This window comes from Ursus maritimus, unplaced genomic scaffold (assembly GCF_017311325.1).
Source record: "Ursus maritimus isolate PB19 unplaced genomic scaffold, ASM1731132v1 scaffold_16, whole genome shotgun sequence".
NCBI lineage: Eukaryota > Metazoa > Chordata > Mammalia > Carnivora > Ursidae > Ursus > Ursus maritimus.
Window position 1 is genome coordinate 5,489,717 of NW_024424008.1, and position 19,688 is coordinate 5,509,404.

The 19,688-nt window shown below is 38.8% G+C and overlaps 1 protein-coding gene across 1 annotated transcript in view; it reads right to left on the minus strand.

Annotated features, from left to right (window-relative positions):
* SBF2 (SET binding factor 2) overlaps window positions 1–19,688 on the minus strand; it is a 452,940-nt gene that overhangs the window by 43,011 nt on the left and 390,241 nt on the right. Inside the window, 9 exon segments of the mRNA XM_040630773.1 lie at window positions 723–919; window positions 3,475–3,673; window positions 5,857–6,002; window positions 7,922–8,097; window positions 9,187–9,314; window positions 12,273–12,468; window positions 13,915–13,988; window positions 14,817–14,989; window positions 17,350–17,612. Of these exon segments, the coding sequence (XP_040486707.1) occupies window positions 723–919; window positions 3,475–3,673; window positions 5,857–6,002; window positions 7,922–8,097; window positions 9,187–9,314; window positions 12,273–12,468; window positions 13,915–13,988; window positions 14,817–14,989; window positions 17,350–17,612 (1,552 nt within the window).

Consider the following 19,688-nt stretch of genomic DNA (forward strand, 5'->3'; position numbering starts at 1 on the left):
AACCACAGAACCTGACTTACGCTACTTCTGAAGAGTTAAGATCACAGCCAAGACTACACTGGATCTGATCTCTTGGTGGGCTAGTGCTTAACTTCACTGAGCATCTACTATAAGCTAGACGTTATGGGAAAGGTCAACAAAATATAGTCCTGACTGACTTCCAGACCTCAAGCACAGTGCTTAAAAATAACCTCAGAAAAAAGGACAGCAGTATTATCTGCTTTCTGAAGTTGGCCTCCCTCTAGCTCCCTAAAATATCCTTTGCTTGAGAGCTTCTTTGAAGGCAGCATTTTGGTCATTAGTTTGCTGACTTGTTTGTGTGTGTGCATGTGACCTGCAGGAATGAGATAAAATATCTCCTATTACACGGGACAGAGAATCCCTACTTGCCTCTGAAGCTGTTAAATATATTTGGATGTTTCCCAGAAGGAAAGAGAAAGATTAGCATAATCTGGTTTCCATCTGTGAATACTTGGTTTGCTGAAATGAAAACAGCCCAGAACCAAAGACTTTATTATGATAATTTCTATTAAAACCCAAATATAGACAGACATATTAAGCAAGACGTCAAGTAGTACATGTGTTATATTGCGCAGTGGGAAGCCTGTGTGTGAGAGAAGGCTCGATACAAGGGCAGAGTCGGCATTTCCAGATATTACTTCCTTTATTTTTAGGAATTCTCTCAAGTGACATGATCATTACTGTGCCGTAGAGATGCTTACCTGCCTGAGGGGAGTTCTGAGATTTGAAAAGCCCGACTACTCCCTTCCCGTGGAATCCTCCCGATCGGAGAAGCAGGGTACTGCTCCTTGAGTTCTTCCAACATACAACAGGCAGGCGGTTGTGCCGATAGCAGCGGGCGACTCTTGGTAAACTACTGTCTTGTACAGCTTGTGGCACAACTAAAAGGCCAGGATAGCTTCAGGCACGTGGGAAGGAGAGAGAGAATATGAGAACATGAGTATCATCATATCCCGTAATTTTCTAAGGCCCAGAAACATACTGGTTGAGGGGTAAGATAGTTTTTAAACATGGAACTTAGTTTCAACTCAGTTCTTCTGGGGTTGAGAAGAAACAGCAGAGATGGTGAAAACGGCTAAATAAATCCATTAATCTGTAGTCTTTTTTGAAATAAGCCCCCTTTAGTGATACTGCAGATTCCTGAGGAATAACCTAAACTTAAAAAATAAAAATGCTCTGTAGAATTACTAAAAAGGGCTCTGTTAAACTGATGATTCCGTTTGCCTTATGCACTACTTTCTGTCAACTTGAAATAAAGATTGTAAGATTCCTGGATTAATATCAACTTTATGAGAATGACAAGTCAAACTGTCAACTCATTAGTCTGCTGAGATGACAACTGAGCACAGAGTACACTAATATTAGCCTGCGGAGATGGTGAAAGAACTAAAAATCAAAACCAAATGATTTTTGGTATGAGAACAGTACGTTCAAATGTCAAAATAAGTTTAAATATTAACACTACATGCTGATAATTTTTTTAAAAAGATTAGCTCATAAAGTTACAGGATATGACGCTGGGAAAATACAAAACAGACAGGAGTACCTTGTTTTTATAGATTAGGAAACACAAGAAGATAGGCAGGCTTCAGAGTCATTTCCTTTAGTTTATTTAGAAATATTATACTAAAAAGATTTCATATTAGTAACCTCCCAACCTCTAATCCCATATATTTGTGTGTGAGTATGTTTGCTGTTCTTCCTCTTTTTTTTTTCTTTTAAATGTAGGCTCCACGCCCGGTGTAGAGACCAATGTGGAGCTTGAACTCATGACCCTGAGATCAAGACCTGAGCTGAGATCCAGAGTTGGATGCTAACCGGCTGAGCTGCCCAGGTGCCCCAGGATAACTGCACTCGCAATCCCTAGCACCTACTTCATCCATCCCTCCATCTATCTCCCTCTGGTAACAATCTGTCTGTTCTTTATAGTTAAGAGGCTGTTTTTTGGTTTGCCTCTCTCCTTTTTTTTCTCTTTTTTTCATTTGTTTTGTTTCTTAAATTCCACATATAAGTGAAATCATATGGTATTTGTCTTTCTCTGACTGTTTATTTTGCTTAGCATAATACTCTCTAGCTCCATCCATGTTGTTGCAAGTGGCAAGATTTCATTCTTTTTGATGGCTGAGTAATATTCAGTAATATTCAATATTGGAATGTTATATGTATATACCACATCTTCTTTATGCATTCATCAATTGGCCTGCTTTCATAATTTTGTTACTGTAAATAAGGCTGCTGTAAACACAGGGATGCACATATTCTTTTGAATTAGTGTTTTCCTATTCTTTGGGTATATACCCAGGAGTGTGATTACTGGATCACAGGGTAGCTCTATTTTTAACTTTTTGAGGAACCTCCATACTGTTTTCCACAGTGGCTGCACCAGTTTGCATTCTAATCAACAGTGCACGACGGTTTCTTCACATCCTCACCACCACCTGTTGTTTCTTGTGTTTTTGACTTTAGCCATTCTGACAGGTATGAGGTGATACCTCATTGTGGTTTTGATGTGCATTTCCCTGATGATGAGTGATGTTGAGCACCTTTCCATGTGTCTGCCGGGCAGGTATTTGTAAATTTAAACTGTCATTTAAAATAAGATATCTATGGCTCTTTAGGAACAGAGGGGTTGAAACGAATAGTAACGTTAAGACAACTTTCTAAAATAGGTACAAGCCTTGCAATATACAAAGTACTTTCATAGCCTTATTCTATTCAAACTGGGAATTTATGAATGCAAAGGAAACAACTTACCTGCAGATGAAAATGATTAAACTTGTGGATGGCAGAAATGTAGTTTTAATAAATATAAATAGAAAGCATGAAACAGAACTTAACTGATACAGGAAACAGTGAGAGATGACAAGAATAGAAGAAAACATGTGCAATTACATTCTCTAATATCCCTCGAAAATATTCTAATTAGCATAAGAAAACCCTGCCTACACTTGGGTCAACAAATACAGTGTGGGCCAAACCAGGCTCTGCCCATTCATTTATTTACCATCTGCGGCTGCTTTTGAGGCAGAGAAGCTGCAATGAGGAGCTACAATGAGACCATATGGTCTACAAAACTGAAAATGCGTACTATCTGGCCCTTTAAAGAGAGGGAAAATCCTATTTTTATTTCAAGTTATCTTCAGGCATGATAGAAAAGATGCAAATGGGAAGAGAAAGACAAATTAAAAAAAATCATAAAGGAGACAAAAACTCTTACCTTTCACCTTTTGCTCTAATCTAGGCACTACTCACTGATACAGTTACACTTCTGAGAATGCCAAGGAGATGCTTGCTCGTGCTGCTAGACAGTGTGCCTTAGACACACATATTCCTGCAGAGCTTGCTCCTTATTTTCTGATATTTTTCTCTCTCTGGGTTATGGTGACAAATAGCCCATTCAAGACAAAATAGAAGAAAGGAAAGGTGTTTTTTGGAGCCCACTAACAGACTTACCTCCGGCAGAGTGAATACATCCTGTTGGAGGCAGTGATTCGAAAATACTCTGGTTTTGAGCGAGAAGAGCTGCCACTTATGGTTCCCAGACCCAAACGCTGATAGTCTCTGAAACAAGCTTTTTCCACTAACTGCTCCATCGTAGACTTCTCTGAGGCCTTCAGAGTGGTACTTGTGGGGAGTTCACTATCATCTGAAACTGTGGAGGCAGAAACAGATTTTGAAAAAATGGTATGGCTCAAAGTAGAGGATTAGAAGCTTCCTTCTGAAGAAGATTCTTAAACCAAGAGAGGTTTATATTAGGGTTACGGGCATTACATATATCATAAATTAAATCCTGTTAATTCTTTGAAGAATCATTATGTTCAAACATAAAACAGTAATGGATAGTCAGGAAATAAAATATCAGGAGCTCAAAATGTCAGGAAAATGAACTCAAAATGCCAGGGAAGGGGCGTGCTTGGCTGGTTCAGCTGGAAGAGGATGTGACTCTTGATCTTGCGGTTGTGAGTTTGAGCCCCGCACTGGGTATAGAGATTACTTAAATAAGCAAACAAATAGATAGATAAATGTAAAAAAACAACCAGGGAAATTAATTCAAAATTTCTAAAAATAATATAATTTTGAATTCATTACCTATATTTTTCTGTTTCACTCAGGCTTGCTTATTAATGCCAAAGTATAGTTATTTCTATTTAGAACTCTATAAAACAAACATTCAAACTTTGTCAGAGGCTAACCCATCAGTAAAATTTATCTTTAATATGATCATTATACAAACTTCATCATCCAGGCTTCAGTTAACTTTTCAGAACATAAACTTTTATTAGAAATTTCTAGATTAAGCAGAAGTTCACTCGTGGGAAAAGACCTTTCTTAGAGAGGTATCAAGAAGTTACACTTTTTTGTGGAAAATATTTTTCTCAGAGGATGTGGTGTACATGGGAAACTCCCTCATAATTTTGCAATCGCAGGTTACAGAATCCCTGAAGATTTTAGCTGTGGAAGGATTTACCCAATAATCAAGCATTTTAGGGAGGATTTAAGAAAACCCCCAACATTCCTAATTGGTACTGCATGTTCTAACTTAAAAAAAAAAAAAAAATCCATGTTAAAAACTGTCCTAATTTACTTTCTTATTTATTTCTACAGTGAGAGAAGTCAAATTAAGGTTTCAGAATTTTTGGATATGTACTCAAAGTTCTGATGTCAAAGGGAATGCTATGGCTCTCTTCCATTTAAAGAAAAAAAAAAACCCGAAACAGCTTATCCGTACAAACACAGGAACTTCACAATGCAAATATACTACCAGGTATCAGTTTTGTGTTGGCTTTTTATTTTCAGAGGAGCAAAGAGTATTACATAATTTTGCCTTTTGGTGGAATAAATATCATAGAATAATAGTTTTTCTTCTGTGTAATCATAAAAACTTAAAATTAGAAGAGTCAAATACCAATGGGTAATGTTTTTATGGCTTTCCATGTGACTGCAAGGAGGCCAGGGATCCAACCAGTGGTCATTCCAGTAATGCAATGGTGGGTCTTTTCACTGCTCTCGGAGTACGTAGGTACACATACTGAAATGGACACCTTTAGCCAGTGATCTCTCTAAACATGAGGTCTTTTTCTTCAAAATGTCCTTATTGTTATTATTATTAGAAGTAGTAGTAGTGTCATAGTCACCGGTGATTGACTCTAAGATCCTGAAAGGAAAAGGGGGCAAAGGCACCCTGCCTCCCATTAGATCAGATTCTCCCTGGTGCTAATTCCATAAACATACTCCACAGTGGGTTAAGGAACAGAAAACAGTCAATAGGACATTTTGTGACCTTTCCTGCCTCTATTTTCCCAACCAAGAGGTATCTCAGCTTCTCAGATTCTGTCCTTTTAAATATTTACTAGGCATTTTTTCCCTTCCCATCTAAGAATTCCTTCATCTTTGGTCCCTCACTTTGATTCAGAGTACCCACAATGTTCTTACCCCACACCCAAATCTTTAATTTTGAATATCCAGTGTTCTCGTTTCCTTATTCTTACTGCATAACAATCAGGTACAGGGGATTACTTTCTACCTAAATTTCCCATGCACTGGGGTGTCTTTCTTTCTCCCTTTGATGACACCCATGTAACAATGGCCAACAAGCTCTGTGGACTTAGTAAAAGAGAAGTATAATTTAGCAAAATCTTATCTGAACAATGGAATATTGGGAAAATAATATTTTCTTTCCAATTCTGAGAAGCTGGTAAGTGCCTCCAATCTTTTTATGAGATCTAGGTTCTTGTGAGTCAAAGTAAGGGCAACTACATCTGAGTCTCTTATTCTTACTCATATAAGAAGAAAGAATAAAACCAATTCATGAAGGAAAAAGGAGTTCTCACATACCTGATATATCATCTTCTTCATTCCATCCAGGACGATTCACTCTCTCTTCCACAATTGTCCCTGTCCTCCTCTTCAATAAATACTGCCGCCCAATTGTCATTTTCCCTGCCCTTTTGGCACCTTTCACAATTGTTTTTGAGAAGGTGCTGTAAGTCATAAAACCAAAGAGACCATCAATTTAATATGAGGACACCATTTATATTTTTTGATACCTACACAACTCAACTTGTTTCTTTTCCATACCCACAGCTACTAGGATTGCCAGTAAGCCTCTCCTTCTTTGTATCATTTTGTATATACCAGTAGACTTCCTGTACAACACTCTTGTTATCAGGACAGTTGTAGGCGAAAAGTGCAAGAACCTAGAGTGGCACATAAGCTACTTATTCCAAATCTAAACGCAGTTTGGCTTTTTGGTCAAACATGCCCCTTAACACACTCTGGTTATCCGTGCCACTGTCTCCACCAGCTCCCACAAACTATGCTGGTAGAAGTTCCCCTGCATGGAAGCCCATCTGCTCCCCTCTCTACTAATTCAAACTCTTCCTACTAACTCGTAGGCTTTTCTTTGAGATCATATGACAGTTATGGTTAGCCATGTTTAAGTGTATATATGCGGTGTCCTGCCTCTGACACTGTAAACCTTTACACACTCAAGACAATTCTAAGGTGCTTTAAATCTTAAAATTGCTATATCTCTCTTGCAGCTGGATAGATTAAGCTTGTTACAAAAAGGTTGATTTTGCATGTGTGTGTGTGTGTGTGTGTGTGTGTGTGTGTGTGTTTCCTACCAGAGTTCACAGATTCTAAACACAAAACACCATACAAAGCTTCGTATCTTCCCTAGAGTGCTGGAATAATAGATGTCACAGCTCCTCTGTGACTCCACAGCACTAAGACAAGACACTTGGCTCCCTGCTATAAATACCTAGGAAGCTGCTCATGGTTCAGTGTATCATTTCTGGATCCGCATGGTCCCTTTCACTTACCAGGTAACAGTGGTACAGGTGGTCAGCTATGCAATTTAGTAATGACACACTGTCTGGAACCTCAACTCTTCTATAATCTCCAGCCTACCCCACTTTTAGGCAAAGAAAAGGGCTCTTCTCCAAAGTCTTCAGAGTACTCCCTAATATGTGATTTGTACTGGCAAATGTCCAAATTCTAAGCGATTAATGATAAATGAACTGAACTTTTGGCCCTATATTTTATCACTAATTGAAAATAAATTTTAAGCAACTGTTATTTTGTAATAACCAAAATGTAAAAGTTTCAATATAAATTACTAAAAATTTTCATCAGAAAATAAGGGGTCCTACGAAGAAACCTGACCACTAATGCAATGCCTGATCCTGGGGTGGATCCTGTAGCAGGCAGGAAAAGAAAGTAGCTGTAAAGGGTCACCAGCGATTTGAATAGGACTCTGGGTAGGACAAAAGCTTTCTAGCAATTCAATTTCATGGTTATACACCATGGTTTGTTCTTAGAAAATATGTACTGATATATTTAAGGGTAAAGGGGTGTTATGTATATCACTCAAATGGTTTAGAAAAAAATATATATGAGAGAGAATGACAAAGAAATGGAGCAAAACATAAACAACTGAAATCTGGATAAATGGTATACAGGAATTCTTTGTGCTATGTTATGACCTTTCTGCAAATCTGAGACTGTACCAAAACAAGAAGTTATAGAAAAGAAAAAATAAAGGCTGGACCTCTAGATCCAAGTAAAACTGTCTCCTAGGTCTGGAAACCAAAGAAAACTACAGGGCCAGCTCAAAGGCAGTTAGAACGGGTTCAATATGAGAAAAAGGGGGAGCGGAATTCCACATTCTACAACTATATCATGAGCAACGGTCAAAACGTCTTGTAGCATTTAGTTTTTAAAGCTTGTTCCATACATCAGTGTTACCCTCCCATAACGTTCTGAGTGAGGTCCAACGGGCTTGACAGAATGGCAGACAAAAGAGCAGTCACGTACATACTGACACAGAGGACAAGTCACTTCCCCTGACAGGGAGCTATGAAAAGGCTGAAATAAAGAAACTTGACTGTCTTCTTACCGGAAGGAAGTGTTCTTTTCCTTCTGTTTGGGTAAAATTATTTGGGGGGTAGTTTGTCCAGCAGCAAAAGCAAAGGTGGTGAAAATGGACTGAGGATAACGGAACTTCATTAGCTGTTTCTTAAAGATCTCTACTACTTCTGGACTCACTTCTTCATCAAACGCTACTTTAATCAACTAGAAACAAAAGAGAGGAAATACATCAGAAGGGTTACTTAAGGATTTCCAGACAATTTCCCCCAAGTTACTGAAATAACAGAAAATAATACTAAATGGCAGAAGTCCAGAGGTTGAGGGGACCTTGGATGTCATGTAATATAATTTTTTATTAAAAAAAAAGGCTCGGAAAGGTTTACTTGTCATAGATGGTTTGCTGGCAAGGGGAATTTGGCCTAAGGAAGCCTCTTCTTACCCAGAGACAGAAATCTAGCAAGAAAAAGCCTGTTTCACTAGAATCCTAACCGATATAGCCAGGCAACATCCCAGTTTAGAGTCCTTTGGCAGGTGGAACAGTGATGAGATCCCTAGGAGGCCCCTGACCCCAGGTGATGGGAGAAGGTCTGGAGCCTAGAGATCAGCAGCCTCACATTTCACACAATGAGCACATGGTGGTCCACGGCGTCCTGGCTAGAAAGAACGAGGCAAGAACCGGTGCCCTCAGAAATCTGAGAAGTCAGAGTCAAGGCATAAAAACAGGAAGAACAAAATATCACAGACTGAGAACTGTAAAAAGGAAAAACTAAGGGAAGATCACTCGAGCAGTGTCTGCTTTGTATCAGTAATTCCACAAGTTCTGATACGCTTAAAGCCCCCTAGAAAAACCTCTGCTTAATTAAAGGTTCTTTAGTTGGTACCAATAGCACTTTAGCCCTGACTATAATTCTTAGAGTTTTATCTCTTCCACAGAAGGGCCATAGGGCATTTCCTTCTGAAACAGGTGCCGAGAGAATTGCTTTCTATCTAAAGCCTTTATCAAACACAAAGGTATGATTTGGCAGAGAACAAGAGTCAATTATATGCGTCTGAATTCCTAAGATCACTAAATATTGACAGATAATCTGTTGGTACTCAGTTGGCCAAGGGGTTCAGGAAGTGAGGGATTAAATACAGAATGATTCAGGGGTTTACTCAGTTGAAGATTTACCCTCTCAGACCCTCTGACCCTCCTCATCCTCTAACTTCTGACCCCATTACCACAGGAAGTAGCCTCAGGATTTGCAGAAAACTTTTAGATAGTAGTAGAGGAATGGCTCTCTTTCTTAATACCTGAAAAGATGCTGATGTAATCTGTAGTCCCTCTTGCATGTTCTGCTGTAGCTGGTTCTGCATTGTAATCTTCTTCTCCTTGGTGATGGAGGCAATGGGAAAACTCCGCACAACTGTCTGCTCACCAACTACAGGAAAACAGGACACAGACTCAGCAACAGCACTTTACTGCTTATTTATAGAGTCTCTGCTTCTCATTTTATCAACCTCTGCTAAAGAAATTTAACAGGAGAGGACAATGCCCAGGAATGCAGTGAGAGAAAATGCCATGATTCTAGAATCGCATTCATTGATTTTATTGCATGGCAATTCACTCCTGAGACTTGATCCTTTCCTGGAGTGAATGAACCGGCACAGTCTGCCTGCCTTCCTTCTCTCTATCTCCCTGACCTGCTGGGTGCCACACAAGATCACCTGGTTTAAGGCAATCTTAAAGGTTCTTAATCTTAAGGAATCCATGATATTTCATGTAAGTATAAAGCAAAAGAGAAAAGATTTTTAAAATGTGTTTCCATACGTGGTAAAAGGTGTTGTACCCTGTATTTGTGCCTTCAGAAGATACACGGCTAAGCTTAGGCTGAAGAGTTTTAGGAATTTAAATATTAAAGCAAAGAAGGAAAAATATAAATAATTATTTACCAACTACTAGAGGTTGTAAAGACTTACGCACACAGCCTCTCTTAGAGAGTTCAAAGTTTCCCCTGGGAGAGGAGAGTCACACGCCAAATATAACATGTCATTAGCTCCTAGGTTTGAGCGAACAGGGCTGTAAATATTTCAGAAAAGAAGATTTTTGCATGTTAGATGGCTTGAGAATGATTCCTGGAGGAAGTGAGAGGGGAGGTGAGCTTTGAAGAGAGCGTAGGATTGGATTTGCAGCAGGAAAGAGGAGGGAAATTCAGGCAGTGGTGCAAGTGAAAGAACAGGAGTGGCAATGGGCAAGGCACGTTGGCTGGTCAGCCAGAGGGGGGAACGGAACTCGGCTCAAGAGCTCGTACACACATCCACTTACCAGCACCAGAATTCCTCATTCCCTGGTTCTGTCAACCCCTAACCCGGAAAACTCTGATCATCCTCTTACGTTGAGCTCATATCCAGAGACTAAGCAAAATTAGGGTGTATGTAGACTTTAAGTCCTAGGATGTACTAAACAACGTATACTTATATAACACATATAAAATTATCAGATTCCTATGTGTCACTAAAGGAGATATTTTAAATTAGAAATTTAAAAAGAGAAATAAAATAAAAGAGGCAATAAGAAGGCTTTCAGTGATGAAAATATATTCCCTAAAATACAAAATTAACCCAAAAACTGACAGGAAGAAACAAGAGAATAATACAAGCCTTTACACTAAGTATGGTTTTGACTTTTTAAAAAAAGAAATAAATTAAAACAACTTAAGTGACCAAGTATCTCATATATTTTTATCCCCAGAATGTGTGTTTGTGGCCACTGAACTCACAAGTCACAGTACAAAAGAAACCGTAAGTACTGCGTATTTAGTTTCTTTTAAAATTACATTTGCTTTCAAATACAAATATAATTTAATGCATGGTGATATGACAGGAGAGAGCTGAAAAATTTTGCTCCATTTTCACTCTTTTTCAAATGAATACAACTCTTCCTACAGATTCACTTTGTTTATTGAATCTTATGATGCTTTTTGTTATTATATTGTAAGTACTCTTTTATGAACAAGACAAACCATCTTGATTCTATCTAAGCAAGGAATTAGACAACTGCGAGATTTTATAGATACTAAATTTTATACACCTAAAGCCCACTGTCTAACAAAATGTGCAGCACATAAATTACATCTCATCAAATGTTACCGAATCAATAATTGCAGATGAGGAGGGAACTTTAGTGACCATTTATCCCAGGGGTTCTCAATCCTTACTATGCATCATAATCACTTCTGGGGCTTAAAAATGCACAGATGCCTGGGTCTTTCCATTCCTAGAATCCTATTCTAGGTATTAATTCAACTGTGTGAGGGTTGGGCCCAGATGGGTAGGTGTTTTTAAAGCTTCCCAGATAATTCAAATATGCAGTCAAGGTTGAAAACCACTGAATTATCACCAACCAAGCCCAATTCCCTAATTTTATAAAAGGGGAAACTGAAACTCAGAGGTCAGGGAATTTTCCTTAAGATATCAAGATTGGTCAACAACAATCGAAATCTGAGCTTCTTATTTGGAGACCAACAGTTTTAGTCCAAATCTTATATGCTTTTCCCATCAACCAGAAGAGTTTAGATGGAGATGATAGTGATTTTAAAAAGATAATTCAAACTTGCTAGGGCATGCTATTCCTTTCTAATATGGAAGACAGCATAGAGTAATAGAAAACAGAAATAGATTCGAGGGAGTTTAGTGAATGGAAGTTGTCTGCCAAGAGGGAAATGGCGTTAGTTGACGTGTGATGAGAGCAAGTGGGGTGAGTTAGTGCTGTACAACCCTGTGATGCTTAGTACATCCTTCCACAAAAGGGATCACGTGTCTGGAAGACCTGAGCCTTACGGTTAACTACAGGACTCAGAAAGGTGGGACAAATGAGCAGGAGACATTGTTAGCAGCTATGTATTATAAATATCCCTAAGTCACCATATATTGCCTCATGAAATTATGATTGTTCTGGTGAATGAAGCCTTGACTGACTGTTCAGAAGATACCTTTGGTTCTTTAAGTAGGACTCTAAAATCCAAATTATCATTAGCTTTTTTTTTTTTTTAAAGATTTTATTTATGTATTTGACAGAGATAGAGAGAGACAGCCAGCAAGAAAGGGAACACAAGCAGGGGGAGTGGGAGAGGAAGAAGCAGGCTCCCAGCGGAGGAGCCTGACGTGGGGCTCGGTCCTGGGATCACGCCCTGGGCCGAAGGCAGACGCTTAGCGACTGAGCCACCCAGGCGCCCCCAAATTATCTTTAGCTTTGACAGATAAAGGATTCTAAAAAATACTTGGTGACAAAAGGCTTACTTTGAATCTGAAATGATCTGCAAATGACTGCACACAAATGGAATGAAAGCCTCAAGCAGCACATGGATAGCTGTACTCTGACGGCATATTAGCTGTTATACCTAGCTGATCATGGGGAGTCCCCCTGAAAAGAATTCTATATGTGGTGAGGAACAAGGCTCCTTCTGCTGGCAGGAGCTGAGGGCCTCCAAGAAGGCCTCCAGTAGCTTCTTCTCTTCCATCAGGGTCTAGCAGGACTCGAAGACCTTCACAAATGATTTCTTCTCCTGGCAGCAGAGCAGGCCTAAGAATCTTGGGCTAACAACAGAGAAAGTATTTTAAACACAAATCTTGTGGGGTTTCCAACACTTAGACCAAAGTTATCTTTTCAGTTGCAGATCTAAAAAACCTGAGTCAGACTGCTTAGGTAGCCAAAATGAGAAAACAGATTTGGGAAGAGGCAGAAATTATGTTTTTGCATCCAAATGTGAAAAAATTCCTTGCTTATTAGCAGTAAAGTCATTGGAAATTACTAAGATGTTTAAAATATCTATTCAGTGGAACATTTTGCAACCATTAAAAAATGACCTAGATTTAGCATAGAAAGATACCAAGGATACATTGGTAGGTAAAAAAAGCAAGCTGTAACCAGTATGTATGCTATAATTCCCTCTTTTTGGAAAAAGGAAAAATTGTGAGAATATGGACCAAACTGTTAAAGGTGGTCCTATCATAGTTAAGGGCAGAGGTGAGGTGGGGTTGGAAAGACCATGGAGGACTTTCATTTTGTATAATGTGTATTTTTAATAGTCAATTTTATACAAAAAGCATTGTTACTTCTGTAAACTTAAAAAACAAATACTTAGAAAAATAGATGCATCTTTAAAAGGATCTGCCCTTCTTGGCCTTTATTGAAGATTAACACAATAAATGGCCAAATAATGAACATTTATGTTAATTAACACATGATACACTCCTCTGAAGATATCAGTGCTAGGGAAAAAAACCAAAAACTCTTCTGAAGATCTAATACGCTAATTTTCCCCAGTACTATTCTTTTTGTTGGCTCTAGGAAGCTCAGAGCTCAATGTAAAGCTGAACTTGTAATGATCATCGTGTCTCAGACTTCTCATAGAAATATCTTTCCTATCCATCTGGCTTCTGATTTTTCCTTTGAATTTATTTTTAGTAATTCTGGTATATAGGTAAGAGCATCCTGACCCTAGTCCACAGACTGGTGCCAGACTAGCTGCAAAATAATCATCTGGGAGGCTTGTACTCAAAAGTATAGATTCCCAGACCAAGTCTCAGGGAACTCCAATTCAGGAGGCTGGGGTGGGGTTCGGGACACTCAATTTTTAATAGACTTCCCAGATTTCCAGATGCTTGTGATGTATGCTTATAATGTAAACAGATTCCAGAACCTGGTATTTTTACGGTAACTGCCTTAAGTCCTTTTTTTCTGGAAGTAGGCAGGGCATAAAATCTTGGCTTGGGTTTGAGAGTTAGAATGTTCATAATTTATGCCCTGCCCATAAAAATAGACTCAACAAGAGGCTATTACTGTTCCTTGTTGAATCTACTATTCTACTTCAGTATCTGCTTTGTGAGGAGCTACACGACACACTGAAAGTTTAATGTATCATTAAACTGGAGTCTCTGTAAAAGGTTAGGAGAAGGTACTTTCTGGGACACAAAAGTCTATTGTTGCTGTTGTTAAGAAGAGATGTTATACCCTGAAAGCATGTAGTCTGGAATAATTACCTTCTGTATAGGCGGGAGTCTTCTACTCTCTCGATGTACTGCTTCTAGGGTCTCAATGTGCATAGCTACAATTCCTAGGATAAGTCAGAGTATTCAAAATAAAAGAGCACAAAACACGCAGAATTAATACAAATTCTGAATATTTTAGAATTAAAAACTAATCACAGTTTGGTGGTTCCTTAAAAAGTTAAACACAGAATTACCATATGACGCAGCAATTCCACTCCTAGGTATATGCCCAAAAGATCAAAAATAAGGACTCAAACAAATACTTATATGTGAATATTCATAGTAGCCAGAAGGCAGAAACAACCCAGATGTCCATCAGTAGATGAATGGATAAACAAAACGTGGTATATCCATACAATGGAATAGTATTCGGCCATAAAAAGGAATGGCATTTTGATACCTGCTACAACATGAAAGAACCTTGAAAACATTACGCTAAGTGAAAGAAGCCAGACACAAAAGGAGAAATATTATACGATTTAACTTAGATGCAATATCTAGAACAGGCAAATTCATAGAGATATAGAGCCTACCAGGGGCTACAGAGATGGAGAATGGGGAGTTACTGCTTAATGGGTACAGAGTGTGTGTTTCAGTGATGAAAAAGTTTTTGGTAATAGATAGTGGTGATGATTCCAGAACACTGTAAATGTGATTACCATCAGTGAATTTTACACTTAAAATAGTTTAAAGTGGCAAATTTTATGTTATATAGATTTTACCATAATTTAGAAATATTAGAAAATTAATCAGAACATAAATAAACAGCATGACTAAACTACATGGAAGACAAGTATTATAAGTGTTATGCTGAAAAAAAATAGACCCCTAAAAACAATTCTTACTCAATTATCTCCAATATTCTTGTTCTCTAATATCTATAAATTGATTACCTGGTATCATGCAATGAAGGCTCTTGATGTGATCCTGGGTAACTCCACTTTCTGTGCAAACCTTGTCAATAAATCGGGTAATGAATCGCACAACAGAATTGGCGACATCATTATTCTCTGAATCTTCAAACCCACTTTCTGTATCATAGCTCTCAGCTACACTTCCTGCAATACTGAGAAAATCAAGGAAAGAAATCATGGTCAGTACTCAAATGTAACAAATAACTATTCTATCACAGTTTTTTTTTTTAAGATTTTATTTATTTATTCGACAGAGATAGAGATAGCCAGCGACAGAGGGAACACAAGCAGGGGGAGTGGGAGAGGAAGAAGCAGGCTCATAGCGGAGGAGCCTGACGTGGGGCTCGATCCCATAACGCTGGGATTACGCCCTGAGCCGAAGGCAGATGCTTAACGACTGCGCCACCCAGGCCCCCATATCACAGTCAGTTTTGATAAAGTTTAAATTTGTCCACATTATGATATCCTACTTGCCTATATTTGAAAGCTACTGTCGGGTATTGTCCTTTGGACCCAGATTTGTTTTTGTAAGAAACACTTCTGTCATTCTCCTAAAAAGGAACTCAGGAACCACAGAAACTAAAGCAAAAATAGACTCTTTCATTTATTATCTGATACTTGAACCTTCTAAAAAAAACCAAAAACCTGTTCTCTCAAGTTAATTACCACATAGAGCCAGACAAAGTAATATTGCTATCTTTGGCCTTTGACAACTGGGAGACCTATTCTCTGGTAGGCAAAGTAAAAGAACTTTTCCCAGAAAATAGATATTTTTCCAAATGGAAGAACCAAACTGTCCTGTGAACCTTTCTGTTGCCAATAGTTGTCTCTTTGAGTGAACCACAACACTTTTAGTCACTTTGAAGCCATCCATCTTCTGTAGGTGATAAAATCATGCAACAGAAGGGAATGAATTTGAAACAGTGGATGTGAAAGCTCAATCCCTGTCCTTGCTGCTCATTCAGTCCCACTGTTCAACAAATACTCCTGTCTCCTATGCCTTCTTTTACACTGCTAATCATGGAAAAGACTCATTTGTCTGTTCCAACCTACTTAGTTCTCTCTCCTCCAAATCCAACCACGTTAGCTGAAACAGTTTTAAGGTAAAGCTGAACAGTGAACATGGCCTCGCATCATCCCAAAGCATTAAAGAACCTGAATGCCTCAGCCACTCACTAGGTAGGTTTCAAGGAGCATGGTCACCTATAGTTTGAAGTGATGAAGGCCTAGGCTATATTGTTCACATAAAATAACTCTGTAGGAAGAAATAAGAGGCCCGTTCAGTTGACTGCATGGTGTAAAAGGATGACTTCAAAACAAAAAAAGTTGTCTAGCCTGAAGGACTAGAAGCTCTCAGGTGTTCTTGACAAATATGAAGTACCTGGGATAGGGAAATTGGGAGGTTGGGGTCAGAGATGTGGGCTTGTGGATAAGTTTCTAAGAAAGTACAAAGAGCGTGGAAGAGGGATTGAGAATGGGAGAGAAGAGAAGCTGCCTGAAAGAGTCTGAGGAGGATTTACAAGAGTTAGAAGAACTACCAGCATGTCAGAGAGTCATGGAAGACCGTCACTACAACAGTAGAACGTCACTACTGTTGGGTAAGCAGTCCATGTATTCATTCATTTGATCACACGGTCAACCAAATATTTATTGAGCATGTACTGCACGCAAAGACCTGTAGGTACAGCAATGAATGAGGCATACAATAGGCAAATAAATGAAAATAAATCAAGTTGTAGAAAGTGTCATGAAAGAAAAAAAAATGCAAGGTAGGAGAAAGAGTGATGTCTGTGCTACTTAACATAAAGTCGGGAAGCCCTCTCTAGGTAGATGGCATTTGAGCAGAGAATTAGATGAAGTGAGGGAGCGTTCTTGTGACTATTTCAGGGAGAGTATTCCAGATTGTGGGAACAAATACAAAGACCCCGAGACAGTGTCATGCTTAGAGTGTATGAGGATTAGCATTATTAGCAGGGAGACCAGTTTTCTTGACAGAAGAATGACAGGAAATAAAGTCAGAGCAGTCGTCAAGAGCCAAATCCTGTTAGGTCTTTTAGTCCATGGGTTTATTCTCAGTGGTACTGGAAGTCAATGTCGGGTTGGGAGCAAGGCATGGTTGAAGACACAATTACAGAAAAATGCAATGGATACACTGAAAAAAGGAGGGCCGAGAAACAAATAATAACTTTGGCAAGAAGTTCAATAGTAATTTTCCAGAGTGCTTTCTGTAAATTGTTATGGCAGAAAGTAACTGAAAGGCTTGGTCAGTGGTGGGTGAGACAGTTGAAAAATTGGGTCATGAAAGAAAAGAGACTGTGGGAGGTGGTTACGAACAGTGAGATGAAGTGAAGGTCTTCTGATGTAGCAGAGTTGAAAAGAAGAGCTGAGCAAGTCTGAAGGTAAGGATAATGCTTAAAATTTTGAAATACGTACAGCAGTATTTGCCCCAAATACTTTATTTTGTCTGCTAAGCCAAGAATAGGCGGGTCTCTGGATGTGCACATCTTGGTACCTGTTTGTGACAATGCTGTTGCTTCCGCTCTCCCAGTCGCCCGGCGCTGATGCTCTTAGGAGCTTGTTTTTACTTGTATCCAGTGGAACTAGCAGGTTGACCATGAGGTTTGCAAAATGAATGGCCTGACTGAAGACAGTGCTTTCCTCACGTTGCACCAGCTCCTGTTGAGCTGCTTTGCTCAGAGAAGGCCAGAGGCGCAGCTGCCCCGCCGCCAGGTCCATCGCTGTCTTCTCCTGGTACTGGTCATCTGGACGCTTATCCTACAAAAATGAAGAAAACAATGCAAATCCATGACACGAGCTTCAAAAAACATGGAACATGTTTCAATTATCCATCTATTAAATATCTATGTCACCAAAAAAAGAAAACATATAAATAAATTGTAACAACAAAAGCAACCACAAAACAAAATCAACTCTGTTTTTTCTGCCAGCTCCAGCCGGTCTTGAGCAGAACAATGTGATAAACCCAAGAGAGCAGCAGCAAAGCACAGATGGCTACACTTCTCACTGCTGACATTTCATTGCATTGATTCCTCTCTGTGGCCCCGTCCCTTTCAAAGTGCCAGTTATAACAAATTGTTGACGTGAAATATGTATAAATGAATGACTGTCCAGTAGCATTTACTAATATTCTGATATGTTTCGTCTCTTCTGCTCTTTGGGAGGAGACAGAATGATGAAAGTCACAAAAAACAGAGCTAGATTTCCTTGTAAATGTGGGAGTCAAATATTATCAGGACATAGGATATAACAATGGGAGTTTATTTTATTTTTTTATCAGTTCTTAATTTTATTTATATTTATTTGGCCAATAATTTTATTTTTGTGCATATTTTAAAAATTTATCTATTTTTATTTAAATTCAATTAACATATAATGTATTATTGGTTTCAGAGGTACAGGTCAGTGATTCATCAGTCTTATATAACGCTCAGTGCTCATTACATCACGTGCCCTCCTTATGTCCATCACCCAGTTACCCCACCCTCCCACCCTCTCCCCTCCAGCAACCTTCAGTTTGTTTCCTGTGGTTAAGAGTCTCTTATGGTTTGTCTCCCTCTCTGATTTTGTCTTGTTTTATTTTTTTCTCTCTGCCCCTAGGATCCTGTTTTGTTTCTTAAATGCCACATAGGAGTGAGATCGTATGATAATTGTCTTTCTCTGATTGAGTTAATTCATTTAGCATAATACCCTCTAGTTCCATCCACATCGTTGCAAGTGGCAAGATTTCATTTTCTGATGGCTGTGTAATATTCCATTGTGTGTATATATACATACACGCACACTCCACATCTTCTTTATCCATTCATCTGTTGATGGACATCCGGGCTCCTTCCATAGTTTGGCTATTGAAGCCCACTGACCTTTAAAACTCCAGGTTTTAAGCCCTACTGGTTGCAAGAACTCATGAAATTTGGGCCCTCTTCCGTTCTAAGCCGATTGCTGTGGGCATTTGTTTTCCCCATGCGCTCCCCTGTGTGCTAGTTTGTCTCTCCCTCTCCTTTGCAACTGTGGCTCCCTCCCTACTGCCGTGGCCATGAACTGTTTCTCTCTCAAGCTGCATCTCTGCACTTCCTACCTTCTTTGATGTGGCCTTTTCTCTACCTTCAGTTGTGGAGTTTGTTTTGCCAGTCCTCAGACTGATTTCTGGGGTATTTAGGGTGACTGGACAGTTACCAGCTGTACTTGTGGGAGAAGGCAAGCCTATGATCTCCCTACTCAGCTGCCATCTGCTCAAAATCCTTTTTTTTTTTTTTTGAGTCTGACAATAGGATTTTAAAGAGGAGCTTCCTAGTAGGCTTAAAAGTTAAAAAAAAAAAGCTAGTATATCTAGTCTCACTGGTATCTAATCTAGGTATCATAGAGAGACTTCTTTAGAAGGAAGGACAGAGAAGCAGTGACACGTGTTTGCTCTACAAATGCTTTTGAGATATACCAATGTTAGCTTTATATTGGCTTAAAAAAACTATCAAAAGCACCACAACAGCCCAAATATTTCTGGAACATGACCTCAAACTAATTTGCATCCGTTAAAATTACCCTTTACCCAAGTGTATTTGGTGTTTTGAAAGAAAAATCTGAGTTTTACGTTAAATTAAGTAAACAATTCACACTAACAGTATATAATAATATGGAATATGAGATATATGTTAGATAGTGCTATTCTTTATTAAAGTTTTTATTTTTATCATACTCAAGAATAGACAATGTTTAAAATTACATGAGACACAGCAATATTTGAATAGTACTATATAGTTCCTGTTAGAAATCTAAATTCATTTATCTCACATAATGTAACGTCAATTTAAAATGGAGATGTAAGACGCTTCACTG